The sequence below is a fragment of the Nuphar pumila genome, chromosome 8, assembly GCF_984573655.1.
Source record: "Nuphar pumila chromosome 8, dmNupPumi1.hap1.1, whole genome shotgun sequence".
In the NCBI taxonomy this organism is placed as follows: Eukaryota; Viridiplantae; Streptophyta; class Magnoliopsida; order Nymphaeales; family Nymphaeaceae; genus Nuphar; species Nuphar pumila.
This window is the reverse complement of record NC_143256.1, coordinates 122,068,226-122,083,895: the sequence shown is the minus strand read 5'-3', so window position 1 is coordinate 122,083,895 and position 15,670 is coordinate 122,068,226. Positions and strand designations below refer to the sequence as shown.

The following is a 15,670-nucleotide window of genomic DNA, read 5'->3' as shown; positions in this document are numbered from 1 at the left end:
GGCAGGCAGAGTCTAGGGATGGCAGTGGACAGGGGGAAAGCGGGGCCCCGCCCCGCCTTGCCCCGTTTGGACAGGGTATGAAACGGGGATGGAGGCGGGGACGAAGGTTAAAATCCATCCCTGTCCGGGGGTGGAGGCGGGGATGGACGTGCACTTTTCCCTGCCCTGCCTCATCCCCGCCCCGACCACTTTTCCCCGCCTCATCCCCGTTTGAACCAGGGATGGAGGACATGAAACGGGGATGAAGGCGGGGATGGAGGATAAAATCCATTCCCCGCCGGGGATGGAGGCGGGGTGGAGGATAAAATCTTGAGGTGGGGCGGGTGTGGAGACCTTGTCCCCCGCCCCACCCCACTGCTATCCCTAGCAGAGTCGGGCCGACTAGGTCTATGCTCTTGGGATGGTTTTTCCCGACTAAAAAAAAAAAAACTGCATTCAGTTAATCACAAATCTAGTTCTCTGAAGAATATGGCGGAGGAAAATCTCTCCATAAATCTGATTTTTCATTAAAAAAAAACTCAAAAAGTATATGTGAATATGATATAAAAAAAAAGTCTGTAAAAAGTGTTTTTATTGCGTTAATATCGCCATTGAAAACATGATATTTTTTACCAACGGCTTGTTTGGTAAGAGCTGTTAGTGCATGTCACTATGGGACGTCGCAAGTTCAAAACCCAATGGTATGTTGTGTAACTGATGGGGTCTGCCTAACCTTAGCTTGCCTTTAAAAAAAAAAAGAAAACATGATATTTTTAAAGTAGGTGAGACTTGGAAGGTACTGTGCCTTTTTTGGTATAATATTAGTCCGTGAAAATATCACGATAATCTCGGTATCTTCAAAATATCTCTTTAGCAAATTTTCCGAACCGAAGTGTTCGTTTGTCAATTGTCAATCGGGTTGGATCTTGAAAGGGGATCCAATGGTGGCATCTCATAAACTGGATCAGGTAAAACATTTTAGGTAAAAACACGTGACACGTGTTTTGGATGGTGGCACCCCAGTTACTTTTTTTAGTATAAAAGTAGACAGGTGTCAGGACTAGTTTTGGCTGGTTACATTGATTTTTTTTTTTGACAAATTTCTTCATTGGAGCGGGTAATCTCCAGGTGGGATCACAGACACCCAAACCCTTATGGAGCCCACCAATGAAAGGACCCAGTAGGCTCATTACATTGATGTTGTCATCCACCGTTTTAACCGCTGCCATGTGGTCTATAAACGGCATTGATGCATGGACCCAATCCATGAGACCTTAGATCATTTGATCCAGTCTAGCCGGATCCTGCATTCAAGCAAGAAGGGGTAGGTCAGACCAAAGTAAAGTTTAATCCATGGCTCACTCCGACCTGTATCCATTTTGGTGTAGCTCCATTTGGACTGGATATAACTTGCAAGCGTGTAAGAAGCAAAATAACTTACTGGAATAGATTGGATATGGATCTTCTGTGAACAAATCCAGATCCGGTTGCTATTCAGGAACATGTACTCGGATCGATAAGTAACAGGGGTCAGATTGGACCCAATTGTATCCCCAAAGACGACAAGTTACATTTATTAGTTTTGTTGGTGAGGAATGGTGGTTTGGATGCTAAAACAAGCCAGGTTGTGTAGTGGCAAGCGGACCCCACCACCGTTGGTTGATGGGAGATCATCTGGGCCGTTGGAAACGAATATTTAGTCTTAATTGTTGATGAGTTGGATAATCTTGGATCCATTGGTTTTGCATCGAATTGGAAACATACTCAACTAGGAGTTCATGATTATTGAATTGCATGCGGTGTCACAGGCAGAAAGCTTTGAGTGGTCAAGAGGATCCATAATTTGTTGGGCAATGCATGCTTGATATGGGCCCCCAATTGTCTTGTTGTGCTTGATGAGGGCATGTGATTGCTCAATGCACATGTTTGGTGGGGATGCCCAAAGCAAATCAATCCATCAGGGGTCCAACTTGATAAGGACTAATGATCTTGATGAGGGTAGGGCTGGTAAACAAGGTTGATCAAACTTACTTGAGTTGTTCAAGCTTGGCTTGTTTTTATGATAAATTAAGCCGAGCACAAACTGGTTTGTTTAAAAATATATATTTATATAATGTTTAAAAGCTTAAAAGTAATAAAAATTGAACTATATGTCTATCGAGCCAATCAAAGTTTATTTTTTCTAGTGAAAAATATACTTTGTTTAAAAGCTCAAAACAATGTAATTTGAACTCTAAACCTGCTATGTGAAAGTGTTGCAATGAATTAGCACCCTAGCGTAGCTATGAAACTAAGAAACTACAAAAAAACAAAAATTAGCATAAAATTGAAGAAAAATCACCAAAAAAACACTCATAATTCATTCATCTCTTCCCCCTTCTTTCTGTATAAAATAAAGAGAGCAAACCCTTAGAAACTCTAATTTTATTAGAGATAGAAGATAGGTCCAATATGAAACTATGATTCCAACATGACTCGAGAACCAATATGAATATGAGATGGATTCGATAATAAATAAAATCCAAAATATGATCATAAACTAATATCCAAATTAAATAAGTACAAAAGAAAAAACAAACAAAGAAAATATATCTAAATGGACCCTGTAAACTCAGTGGTGACTCGCATTCTCCCAAGGTTGGAGAAGACTTGCCCTCAAGTCTCGATCGCTTTTGCGTTTTTTTCAATTATATTTTACTTTGTGGATTATGGGCCCACAATATAGAATCGGGTCTCAATGATACTCTACCAACTGAATGAACCAAGCAAGATCTACCAGAACACTAAAACCAGAAACATTATTTTCAAACCAACCAAAGTCACGTACGGAGCCTCTAAAATAAAATAGGTCAAACAGATCTAGAGGTATAACTGAGACAAAAATTGGACCTACTCTAAAGGAACCACATCCATAGCTAACCATGAAAACTCATATTGATCCAAATTAGGCAAGTTGAAGGTTTGAAGCGGGCTTGGGTTAGGCATGATGAATATAAGATAATTTTGGTTTTGGTTATTATAGTCTGGATATCAGATTTGGTTAAAATCTGGTTATATCGTGACTGGATTGGGTAGATTATGAGTCGTTGGACCTAGGTTATCGTAGGACAGAGCCTGAATCGAGTTTGGGGGGGATAACATGTCTGGTCAAGATCCGAGACAGGTCTACAAAGTGTTTGGATTTGACCTAATCCAAAATCAGTTGAAGCTCCATCAGGGCCCGATTAAGTTAAGTCTAGGTCAGTTCCACATGAATGGGGCCAAAATAATGGGTTTGGGTCTAATCCGAATAAAAAACAAGACCAAACCTGGCCTTAGGAGGTGTCATTTGGGCCTTAACTAAGCCCAAACCCATTTGAACTAGATCTGGGGTCCCTTGGCTAGAATTAGCCCATACTACACTCATGTTTCATAGAGCGAATGGGTGGTTCTAATCACCAAGGCTGCCCCAACCCTCAGCGGACTATCGCTCGAATCTGTTTGGGGCATACCACAAACAAGATCTTCCCTTGCACCACCACGGTTTGATTTGTCAACTGGTTTTGAATATTTGTGGTTTTTAGATCAAACTCAACAAATCTTTTCTCTATCAATCGATTTGTGTCACCCAATTATGTAATAGTTCGAGAGCAGCCTTCTTGCATGCACTCGATGAGACCTTTTATCTCATCAAGAGCCTTATTTGTTTCATGTTGATCGGTCCCGTGGCGCTTCAAGCATTCTTGATGCTTTTCCATGAATCTTTCTTGGATCTTTCAAAATCTGTCGAGATTGTGGCCTCAAATCGGTCGATCAAACAAATTGAGGTGAACTGTTCTTTTTTCTTAACATGATCGCCCATTGAACTTCTTAATAAAGCAATGATCGAGAGGAACATCCAAGGCTCTAGTACCAAATTGATGCACTGAATAAGAGAATTTCTCTTGAACCCTACACGAATCAGCACCTTAGTCCAGCTATGAAACTATGAAAAACAGAAAATTAACATAACATTGAGGAAAAACACTCATAATTCATTCATCTCTCCCCTTCTTTTTGTTTCTACAATGAATATATATAATAGAGATAAACCCTAGAAACCCTAATTCTGCTACGGATCTAAGATAGATCCAATATGAAACTACGATTCAACCATGATTCAAGAACCATTATGGGTTTGAGATAGATTTGATATTAAATAAAATCCAAAATAAGATCATAAACTAATATCCAAATTAAATAATACAAAAACCCAAATAAATAAAATGGATCCGAATGGACCTTGTAAACCAATATATATTTCATGCAAACTTCCTCAAGTCCGTATATATTTTATGCGGACTTGAGAAAGTTTTCACATATTTTATACAAACTTTCTCAAGTCTGCATAAAACATATGAGGACTTCCTCAGTCTTGCCTATGTTCATTGTTTGTATGTTTAGAAGGAACAGTATATCTTTCATATGATGTTTCTCTCCAACAACTCATCACATCAAGGTGATTTTAGTGGCGGTGGAAAGCTAACATCCAAATCATTTTTTAAAATTTTTTGTAAAGGTGGCCAGAAAATAGCATAGAACAGGCAGAAAATGGGCAACCCTAGAGAGTGCATAGCATATTTTTATTCTAGTTTTGAAACTCATAAATGAAAACCCTAAAGGGTTTTTTAGTTCTGACTCAAAACATGAAAGTTACGTACTTGTGTCTTACCTTTTCAACGACTGTAAAAACATCAGAGAGATATAAATATGAGAACAGAGATTGTTCTACAAAAAATAGTCATGTTTTAGAGAAAGTTCTCATATATAGGAAGAGGTTCGCATGTGCGAAGTGTAAAAAGGTCTTTTTAGATTCAGATATTTGTGATTTTGAATATAAGAAGAATATCAAAATTTGTAGGGGTTTTAGATAAACGCATCAAATTACCCGTATACTACATTATGTGCTGAAAAATATATTTAAGATATATTTATTACTTCCTAATCAAGCTGAACTGAGTCAAACACCCGTTGTTTACGGCCAGCTTGCCAAGCCTATTTTACGAGCTTGAACAAGCTATTTACAAGCTGAACCACAAAGTAGTTCATCCCTTTCCGGAATTTTATTTAGGGGTAGTGCCGACAGGCCAGATCCTAACCCAAACCCTGCTGGCGAATTTCTGGCATGGATCTTATTAATGGTTCTAGCATGCACCAAGCAAGAGTTCTTAAACAACAAGCTCAGATCCAGCCACATCTGCTCGGTGCCCCTAGGTGAGAATGGAAGGTCCGCATAGATGAGGGTGGTAAGGGATCAGTGTCCCACCATTCAGAAATGTGATAGAAATATCACCGATATTTTGCATGGATCAGTTACAATTTTGGACTTTTTTTTTATTTTTGAGACATTATACGCAAATGGTCTGATACTATCAATAATATCCTCTCTTTTACTGGAAATAATGGGTGCAAACCGTATCTAGCAGACCCATGAATATGTTTATCATGGTTGGTTTAATCATCCAAAAAATAATAGTTTCTATAAGGGTCTCCCTTACCCCAGCTTGATCATCTAAAAAATAAAAGTACTACATTCACATATAAATCATAATACCCACCTTTTAAATGGATGCTAGTACCATGATCCGTGCCCTTCAAATGGATATGATTCAGACAGGTAGCCAAACTCGTTTCATACCTGTTTTCAGTCCTAGTTCCACAAGCCGCAAAACCGAAGCAATAAGCAAGCGGTCACACCAGTTTTGTTAGTTTCTATATATTAGAAACATACAGGAGTAAAGTTCGCGGCCTCAGTTCATCAAGTGTTCTATTCAATGTTGCTTGAATCGAATCGAAAGGGCCTGAATCAGCTGATTCAAATTGAATTAGTGTTTATTCGGATTAATGGATATTTTCCAATTTTCTTGAAAATCAGCTTAATCGGTTTTCTTTTTATTTTCTGGTGTTTACGATAGTTATAATATTTATTGGAGATTTGATTGTTCGGGCATTAAATGCATATTTTGGAATTTGATTGGACCCCATAGGTCATCATTTATTTTATTTCTGTATTTTCATCATTTTCCTTTTTTTTGTGATTTTTTGAACTTTTTAAAATAAAAAGAACTTAAAAAAGGCCGATTCAATACGATTCAATTCAACTCTGAATTGGCAGATTCTCTGAATCATTTTGTTCAGAAACCAATTCTGACAACATTGGTTCTATTCGACCAGATGACCGGCATGCTTATGTTTCACTGTCAAAAGACCCAAAACTGTAGAAACAGAAGGCTTCCTAGCAATATTATTAAAAGAAAAGAAAGTGGTAGCTTTTCTTTTTTTCCCTCAATAGTCAAGACAGAAAGAAGGGAAAACCAGTAATCAATTGGTGGTTAGAACTAGAAGCCCACGGTGCATGATATGCAGCCAAGCAATACATAGACATATCAGAAAGTAACAGAGGCAAGAGGCCCAAGTGTAGCGCTTACATGATTAGATTTGCATTTCTGAATTGCAGAACAAGCATAATTTATATGACTGTACAAGCAAGAAAACTCACCTATTATGTAGGCAGGTGCTCCAATGCTCACCTCGTGGGCAGGCTCCGGAAACAATAACGAATGCAGTCTACAGCTCATAGTCAAACTCAGTATAGCCACTGGCTCAATTGAACATGCACTGGCAGAGAGTCCGGCTATGAAACATGCTAAGGGTAAGTCCACACCGCAAACATTCTCCAACTGATAATAGCAACTACAGGGCTGAAGGCAATGCACTACCTGAAAGAAGGGCTAATGGCAATCTTGGCCCCACTAGATTTGATTTCTCTAAATGATTTTGAAACACCAACAATTGCAATGTTTCTAATGCCTGCCTCCACTGCCTCCCTTTCATCATTCTCTCTCTTCTTCCTCTCAGACATACTGTGTTCCAAGCTTTGGTTTTGGGAATGAGAGTGGGATTGGGATGGCAATTGTGATTGGGATTGGGAGTGGCTGTGGCTTCCTGGCTGGGATTGAATGGCAGGAGAGGGTGTAGATGGCAATGGTTCAAGAAGTCGAGGATGAGCATCGAGCCAGGGGTGAAGCAGCAATTGAGCCGCAGTTGGCCGCTTCTCTGGAACAAAGTCCAGTATTGGAATGAGGAAATTTGCCATATCATTTGCATCTTGTTCGCTGAACTCATACTTCTCAATAAGAATTTTATTCAATGGCCAGAAGCGTAAGCGTCTGATATGCCTCAAGTCCCCATGTTTGTTGAAGAATTCCCGTGAATATCGCCCACCTAGTGCAATCTGCAAAGCAAAAATATCTTGTTATAATTCCTTCGAAGTAAATGCAAAATACAAGTTCTTGCATAAATTTAACTTACTTTGCGAGGCATCATCCCAAGGAGCTCCATCATCAGTGCCAGGTGGTCCTGGAGAAAGACAAAACATTCATACGCATGGTTTTATCATGGCTTGCTGTGCATGTGTATATATAGGACAAATCTTTGGTGTGCAATGCATGCCATAAATGTGATATCAATGAGTAGAAACTCACTATTCATGCACTTTTAAGTCATCTGACCACAAAGATGGATTTATCATGGTTCATTTACCATTGAACATGCTTCAAATCAATAAATTTGAAAACACATGCACGCACACACACACACAATCAACTTGAAAAAGCACAAATAGCTGAGAATATGTTCAATCATATGGTATGCACATCAGCACCAGACCTATCTCCACACACACACACACACAACTATTTGTGTAGAAGTACTTTTCCAATGTACAGCTGTCTAAATTAGTTTGAAAACCTGTCAGGTTGGCCCAAGCAACTCGTCTGAATCAAGTCAATACACAAAAATATGAATTATTTCCTTCTAACTACTACAACATATAAAGAAGAAATGAAAATGGGAAGAATTTCTTTGTTTTATGATGTGGCCAGGAGGGAGGGGGGAGGGTGTTGTGGGGAAGGAGATGAAGATGAGGAAGCAAATCATATATTTGTAACTTGTTTATTTATTTCAGAAGATAATGACAGATTGGAGAATTTTTCCATGGAGGGAGGACAACATCATTTGAGATATCTCACGACTCGAAGATGGCCTTAACAAGTCATTCAAAGAGGTCATCATCAAGAGGTAAGGGGGTCTGGCCATTAAAATGATGGGGAAAATTGCAAAAGTAGCTCTCCTCCGAGAGGAGAATGTGAAAAGAAGGAACAAATAGGATTGCTGGTTGACAGTCCACTGGATAGTCTTATTTTCAACTTATGATAGTGCTATAATTTTAATTAGAGTATCCATTTTCTACTCTTTCACTACATACATATATATAGGGTTAATCTAACATTAAACTAGTTGTATTTAACATTAGATGGATTCAACCTTATTAAAATAACTAAAACACCCGTAAAATAATGCCATTTTTTAAAATGCAAGGTTACTTTTTGAGGTAAAAAAGGTAACTTTGATAGATTCATAGTTACTTTTTTTGGAAAAGGTGTTTGACTTTTCATTTCCCACCAAGTTCAAAAAACCTATGCTGCCCAAAAAAAGTAACATGCATTTTCAAAAAATATCATTCCTTTAAGGGTATTTTAGTCATTTTAATATGGTTGAATCCGTCTAATGTTAAATACAACTAGTTTAATGTTAGATTAGCCCATATATATTGCATTAATAAGATGACAATGACATCAGAGACTAAATACAGGTTCATAAACAAATTCTTTTCTGGACAAGAAGAAAAACATTGCATTACAAGAAATATTAAACAGGTGACAAGACCGATGAGGAATCGGCTTGTACAGAAATGAAAAGATCTAAATTACATTTAAATAGAGGCTTCAACCAACCAAAGTCACAGAATCCCCAACATGAACCAATCATGCTGAAAACATCTATGGTTTCATAAATAGAATTATGATGCACTATAATTAACCTAAATGCTGCAGAACATCAACAATGTTTTATTATTACAAAAGTTTAGTTTAATATGTATATTAGCTTGTGATTATAGTAACAGTGTCACTATATCATGATGCTCTGATGATGATAACCAGGAAAACCAAAATGGCATAGCTTTAACCCTGTTAACGTATTATGCCATAAATAATATATCTTTACAGTAATATTAGCAAAGACATGATAACTGTACTTGTACTAAAAGAGCAATAACATCAATTCACTAGGATATTATTCCTCTAGCTTTAACCCTGTTGACTTATTATGCCATAACTAATGTTGACTTAAGGTAATAATAAAAAAGATATAATAAATGTGCTTAGTCATACTAAATATCATCTGTAACTTTTTTTTTTTACACATCATCCGTACTTGTGAATGGATGGCAATATTCTTATTAATGAACTCAATCATCAGGCACACAACAAACTGGTATGATTACCATGAAAACACACTAACATTGCTATAACTACCTGCATCATGAATGTGAAAACTACTGCAGTCAGTGTGTGATGCAAAACAGATTTACTCTTCAAAAACTGGGTCTCACTTTTGGGAAATCACCAACTTGATTTAATGGACATCTTTTATTGGTCTTATAAGAGCCAATAGATCATCAGATTTAAGATTTAACATTTAAATAATTCACACGAGGGTAGGGGTGGTGTGGGGTGGCTGATGTAGGGGTTAAGACAAATTGCACTAATATGGCACTTTCTATAATATAGCCCTTAGCCATCTAGTAGACTCAATCTAAGAAACCCACAAGGCAATAAACCTAGGTAGTATATCATATCAGTTGGATCTAGTCGATGATGATTGGATTTACCCTAATCAAAGAATGCACGATAAGGTGCTGTCTATTGATAATAGAACAGGTTATTTCCATAAAATACAATTATCATCTCACACATATATTGGTAAAGGCATACACTATGCCTCAAGGTGTACACCTCATCACGAGGCATATGCATGTGAGTCACCAAACCCCAAGTTGGGTTTAACGGTTGCTTCTTTTATTTACTAAAACCACTGATGAGATTTAGCCTTTTTATTACTGAAAACTTAATGGTTGTTTTGACTTTATGAGAGGACAAAAGGCAAAGTCATAATTATGTGCCTTAAAGGACCCTTTAGTAAATTATAGGATAGTAATCAAATCAACCCTGCTAACAAAGGTCCAAATCAAAGAAGTAAATTAATTACGCATTTCAAAATTTAGAAATTACTTAAACTTTACTTTTTTCCTAGTAATAAATTTAGGAAACTCATAATTGATCTATCAAGATGATTTGTTTGTTTTTCAGAGAAGTCTTTTATTAAGGGAAAGAATAACCTCCAAAAGGGGTCTTAACAAGGTTACCAAAAGTTTCCAGACATCCTTGGAAGCCCATTTTCCCAAAAACCACTTCAAAAGCAAGAAACTAAGCTCTTCCAAAGCTCATTCTCCATTTTATGGGCAGCAGACTTCTGAGTGCATAAGACTTTTACATGAATTGTACTATTATATAAAGTAAAATGTTCACATAATTAAGAAATTTTATGATTCCTAATGGAAGGGAGCTATAGTAGATATATTTTAGTTGAATTGAGGAATAAACTGTAACAATAACTTGTTTTCTTTTTTTTAATAGAAAATGTATTTTTACTGAAAACAAAGGCATTCTAGGCAACTCGGTTGAAAGATTATGACAAGGTAAAAGTGTTCAATATTTTCTTCTAACTATAAGAAGAATATGTACAGTTCTTTGCATATAACTCAAACATTTGTTATGCTAAAGTATATCATTATTTGCTATTGATTTGTTATTTTAACATTACAGAGTAATGATTTCCATTTGAATTTAAGATGTTCATACTTATTTTATTTCCATCTATAGTTACATAACAAAAAAATGTATTTTAGATGCTTGAATATGCTTTAAAGACAAAATTTAATTATTTAATCATGGATGTAATTGACTATTTCTACTTGTGAATTAAAAAAAAAACTTTCTAATTCACGACTTAAACATTTCCTAGTCATTTTTCACTTTCCGCTTCACATGGATCTGAAAAACCCTGATTTCTCGCTTCTGCATCCTGTCTTGATTCTCAATTCCCCTTCCCTCTTTGACACCCTTGGTTCTTAATCTACAATAGGAAGATAAGAAATGAAACATAAGAGAAATTTGTATGAAAGAAATTAAATAATCCAGTTTCATTTTTTCTTTTTTTAAATTGAATAAATTTATTGAACGTACAAACAAGGACAAGCAGAAAAGGTAAAAAACAAAACAATGACAATGTGTCATCCAACATTAATGCAATTTAGTCATTATTCATAAGCCTTAACCTATTACTCCCAACCATAGTCGCAGATATAGGGGATATTTTGAAAATATAGTGATAATATAGTTGTAAATGCATAAAACAATATTAAAGGCAAAATATCACGATATTTTGAAAATCTTAGATTTATATATATTGTAACATTATCGCAATAATATCATGATATTATGAGTTACCTTTTATTTTTTTATTCTTTTATACATCTTAACTATGTTTTCCTTCTTTCTAATTTTATTTCTTTTATTATGTGTATTTTATTATCTAAAAAATATTGTTTTTCTTACTTATTTATACTCAAAAAAATTTAAGCACTAGTTTTTTTCCAAGATTTATCAACTAAATCTATATTAGCGTGAGAAATTGCCTTCCTGAGATATAACCAAGACCGATACTTGTGAATATGCTCCCAACCCATTCCAAATTTACACCTAGCCTTTTTTCAGTTCATTCAATAAAATCTGGCTTTGGACAAAGCAATGTATGATATAGATATTATTTGTCTTTTCTTAATGAGTTCTATGATTCCTTTCTTTTCCATCTGAGACAACAAGTTATGTGCAGCCATCACCTACCATTTCTCCTTGTGCAAGGAGCAAAACCAGATCCCTAGAGCCAATAACAGTAATATCACAAATATCAAACCCACCCAAGCAACTTATTGAGCTTCTTAAAACATACCAAGACAGTAACATTATTATGCACTGAAGATCATTTCCCATAGTTTAAAAATCCTCTTTAAGCCTATGTTTGCATTACCATTTGCCATGAAACTTGTAGATTGATTGAAATGTATAAACTATACTGTTATATATGTTTTATGAACTTTCTTTTTTTTTAACCAAAACAACTAGTACAATCATGCCAGCCAAGAGAACCGTTGCACAGTTATGCCTAGCACTTCTCGTAACCTTATTTACATGTATACATATAGTAAAGACTCCTATAAATAGGTGATCAAGAAAGATTGAAATACCTCATCCCTATCAAAATTATCACCACTATGAGGATCAAAAAGAACATCCCCTGTCGCAAGCTCAAAACAGATGCACGCAAAGGACCATAGATCTGCAGAGGTGGAGTACTTAGAACCAAGGATAACCTCGGGACATCTGTATTGCTGTGTCTGAATGTCACTTGTAAATTGTTTATAGACCCAACAAGCATTTCCGAAATCAACTAATTTGCACTTCAAATCAAGTGAGTTCAGAAGCTTTTGCCGTGCAGAATGGCAGCCTCTTCTATGTGTGTGATTCTCATGCTGCACTTCCTTTTTATCATTGGAATCCAATGGGCTGGCTTTACCAGCAGAACCTTCCGGTAGATCCTCCATAGATTTTCCATCCAACTTTGCATCAGAAAAATCTGCATTACTTTTCCTGTCAAGTTCTGCTTCTTGATTGACCCCACCATCCACACAATCTTGTGCTGCTCTCTTCGCCTTCCGCTTGATCATCTTCTTCTGGTTCCTTGTCAAATCTCCATTTAAGCTCTTCACATCTTTTACAACCCTAGAGTTTACAGGTAAGGTTGTCTTGTCCTTGTTGGCGGGATGGATCAGAGGAGTAACCGACTGCCTTGGATCCTTGGATGGGTCTATCACAGAGAGTAGCAAAATGTTTTCTGGCTTCAGATCGGTATGTATAACAGAAAGTTGCCGATGCAAGTAATCCAACCCCACCAAAATATAGTAACAAATTTCTCTAACCATGTGGAGTGGCACTCCGCTATAATTGGTATACTTGATCAGCGTCAACAGATTGCCTCCTAAGTACTCAAAGACCATACAAACATGCTGCCCGTTGGGCCCCAAATGCTTAAAGTGGTCCAACAACTTAACGACGCACTTGCTATCGTCAGGGTCACCTTCCGAGATCTGCTTAAGAATCGTAATCTCATCCATGGCAGCCTCTGTATAGTGTTGCGCACTTTTCTGAACTTTTAATGCTACATATCTCTGAATACATCAAAAATTAACAAGTGGGTATCATCTGTTACAACTCCAAACAGCCCAAAAAACAAAAAATGCGCAATTTTCTGAACTTTCAATGCCACGTATCTCTGAAAACATCACAAATCATAAAATGGGTATTGTCTATTACAACTCTAAAAGAACCCAGGAACAAAAAATGGCAATACAAGAATTCAATGAAAACCAAACGATTCCAAAAAACAGAACAGAAACATAAAACGAAAACCACGAGCATAGTTCAGTATGAAAATCATTGCAAAAATAGTAAAAAATATTTTTTCCCCAGAAAGAGAAGGAAAACCTTCATTTTGCAACTTGTTTAAGTGTAAGTCAATAACAAATCCAAAAAATAAAAACTAAAAGCAAAACCAAAAACGCCGAGAGAGAGAGATGCATCCACACCAAGGATTTCAGTGTCGAAGCTCGAAAATGTAAAACCATCGATTCAAGGCAGAATGGGGCGAAACAGAAAACTCAGAGAGAGAGAGAGGCGTACGTTGTGGTGGGTATCCCAGGCAAGCCAGACGGTGGAGAAATGGCCCCAGCCCAGCTTTCTCTGCACGACGTAGCATCCTCCCTTGAAGTTGTCGCCGATCCGGACGGCGTGGTATCCTCCCCGTCGGTAGTCCTCCGTCCCCTCGTCCTCCGAAGTGTAGTCGCCGCTCTCGCTCCCATCCTCCACCTCCGCCATCCCCACAAGACGAGAAGAAGAGCTTTAGATTTTTGCACCCACCACCCACCGAGAAACAATCTCCCAACGAGATGGATCAACAAGGAAGACGACCAACTCGACCAAAACTCTCTCTCTCTCTCTCTCTCTCTCTCTCTCTCTACGGTGAACGAAGACACCAGTATGGGTTTTGTGCGTATTGAAAAAAGTTTAAAACGGGAAACTAACGATAGCCAAATTTTCGTAACAACTTTGAGATTTTTTTCCCGCGTTTTTATCAGCAAAATATCGGAAACAGTAAATATATTAAAAACTAGGCATAAATAATCAATATGAATTATGAAAGTCTATATATAATATAAAACTATCTATTTTTCTTGAAATATAATTGGAATGAATTTTAAAATAGTGATATCTTTGTTAAGATGATAAGATCATGATATTTTAGCCATTTAAAATAATAAACGCCAATATCATGTTGCTTTCAAAATATTGCCTATATTGTCACTTTGTTGTTGGTATTTGGGGCTGCCAAAAACGTGGCGGACCAATGTGGGACCAGGGAGGGTCAGGGTCCGGACTTTGATCGCCAGGTCCGGTCATCATGTCTCACACACTTAGGGGTAGGGATGGCAGTGGACCGGGGGAAAGTGGGGCCCCGCCTCGCCCCGTTTGGACCGGGGATGAAGGGTATGAAACGGGGATGGAGGCGGGGACAAAGGTTAAAATCTATCCCCGTCCGGGGGTGGAGGCGGGGATGGACGTGCACTTTTCCCTGCCCCGCCCCGCCCCGCCCCGCCCCGCCTCATCCTCGTTTGAACCGGGGATGGAGGACATGAAACGGGGATGAAGGCGGGGGTGGAGGATAAAATCCATCCCCGCCGGGGATGGAGGCGGGGGTGGGGGATAAAATCTTGAGGCGGGGCGGGGGTGGAGACCTTGTCCCCCGCCCTGCCCCATCCCTACTTAGGGGTGTCAACGGGCCGGGTTTGGTTTGGACCCAGGTAAAACCAGACCTAGCCCCGATTTTCTGGCATGGTATCAAGACCTAGGTCTAATCGGATCTACCATAAGAGAAAACATACCCGAACATGATAAGAACCACATGAACGAGACTCAGGCCATACTCGATAAAATACTATTTTTTTTATCATTTTTACATTAAAAATTTGTAGGTCAATCAGAACTTGCGCCCAAGTCTGATATAAAATTTTATAAACTATACCCGGCTTCATGTATTAATCGAACCTTCGGGCCTGGACCCCGATCTTAATCGGATCTTTTTATTTATCACCATAGCCAGACCCTATAGGGTTTGGTCCGGATCGGTCCCGGTAAATCCAGCCCATTGTCACCCCTACTCACACCTCACTATTCATGAATCATGACCCTTGTTTGGATTGGATCAGAACAATCTTTGTTGATCAAGAAATGCCCAATGCATAAAAGCATTTAGAAATCATAAGCAGAAGCAAGTAAGAAATTACAACCAAAACTAGTTATAAATGGTATAAAAGATATTGTCTTTTTACTTAAAATAAATTATATATATAATTATATAATAATTCATGTTAAGTGAAAAGAAATGCAAGCATGCTAAATGGGTTTTTTCAATTTTTTCAATTTTTTTTTAATTTTGATTTTTTGTATAATTTTCACTATACAAACGTAACTCCGCCTGTGTTTAGTTATACACTGCCGGTCCCAAGCCCGGATAAAGGAGGAGGGTTGCGATAGGCCTGTGACAGCCAGCATAAAAACTTAGTCATACCCTATGAATATGAACCAATATGAGAATT

General features: G+C 37.7%; 1 protein-coding gene across 1 annotated transcript; it reads right to left on the bottom strand.

Annotated features, from left to right (window-relative positions):
* Positions 1–3,691: 3,691 nt before the first annotated feature.
* On the bottom strand, positions 3,692–14,022 carry LOC149830489 (uncharacterized). Its single transcript, XM_090015464.1, has 7 exons — positions 13,698–14,022; positions 12,206–13,186; positions 7,309–7,356; positions 6,717–7,231; positions 6,497–6,564; positions 4,670–4,680; positions 3,692–3,943 (listed from the first exon to the last, which is right to left on the bottom strand). The coding sequence occupies exons 1-7, from the start codon at positions 13,890–13,892 to the stop codon at positions 3,692–3,694; spliced, it is 2,070 nt and encodes a 689-aa protein (XP_089871590.1). The 5' UTR covers positions 13,893–14,022.
* Between the last annotated feature and the right edge of the window lie 1,648 nt (positions 14,023–15,670).

Coding starts and splice junctions, on each gene's coding strand:
- LOC149830489 (XM_090015464.1), bottom strand. CDS start 13,892: ATGGCGGAGGTGGAGGATGGGAGCGAGAGCGGCGACTACACTTCGGAG. Junction 7,357..12,205: donor ATAATTTTGATAGGGATGAG/GTATTTCAATCT, acceptor GTCTTTCTCCAG/GACCACCTGGCACTGATGAT. Junction 7,232..7,308: donor TTGGGATGATGCCTCGCAAA/GTAAGTTAAATT, acceptor TTTGCTTTGCAG/ATTGCACTAGGTGGGCGATA.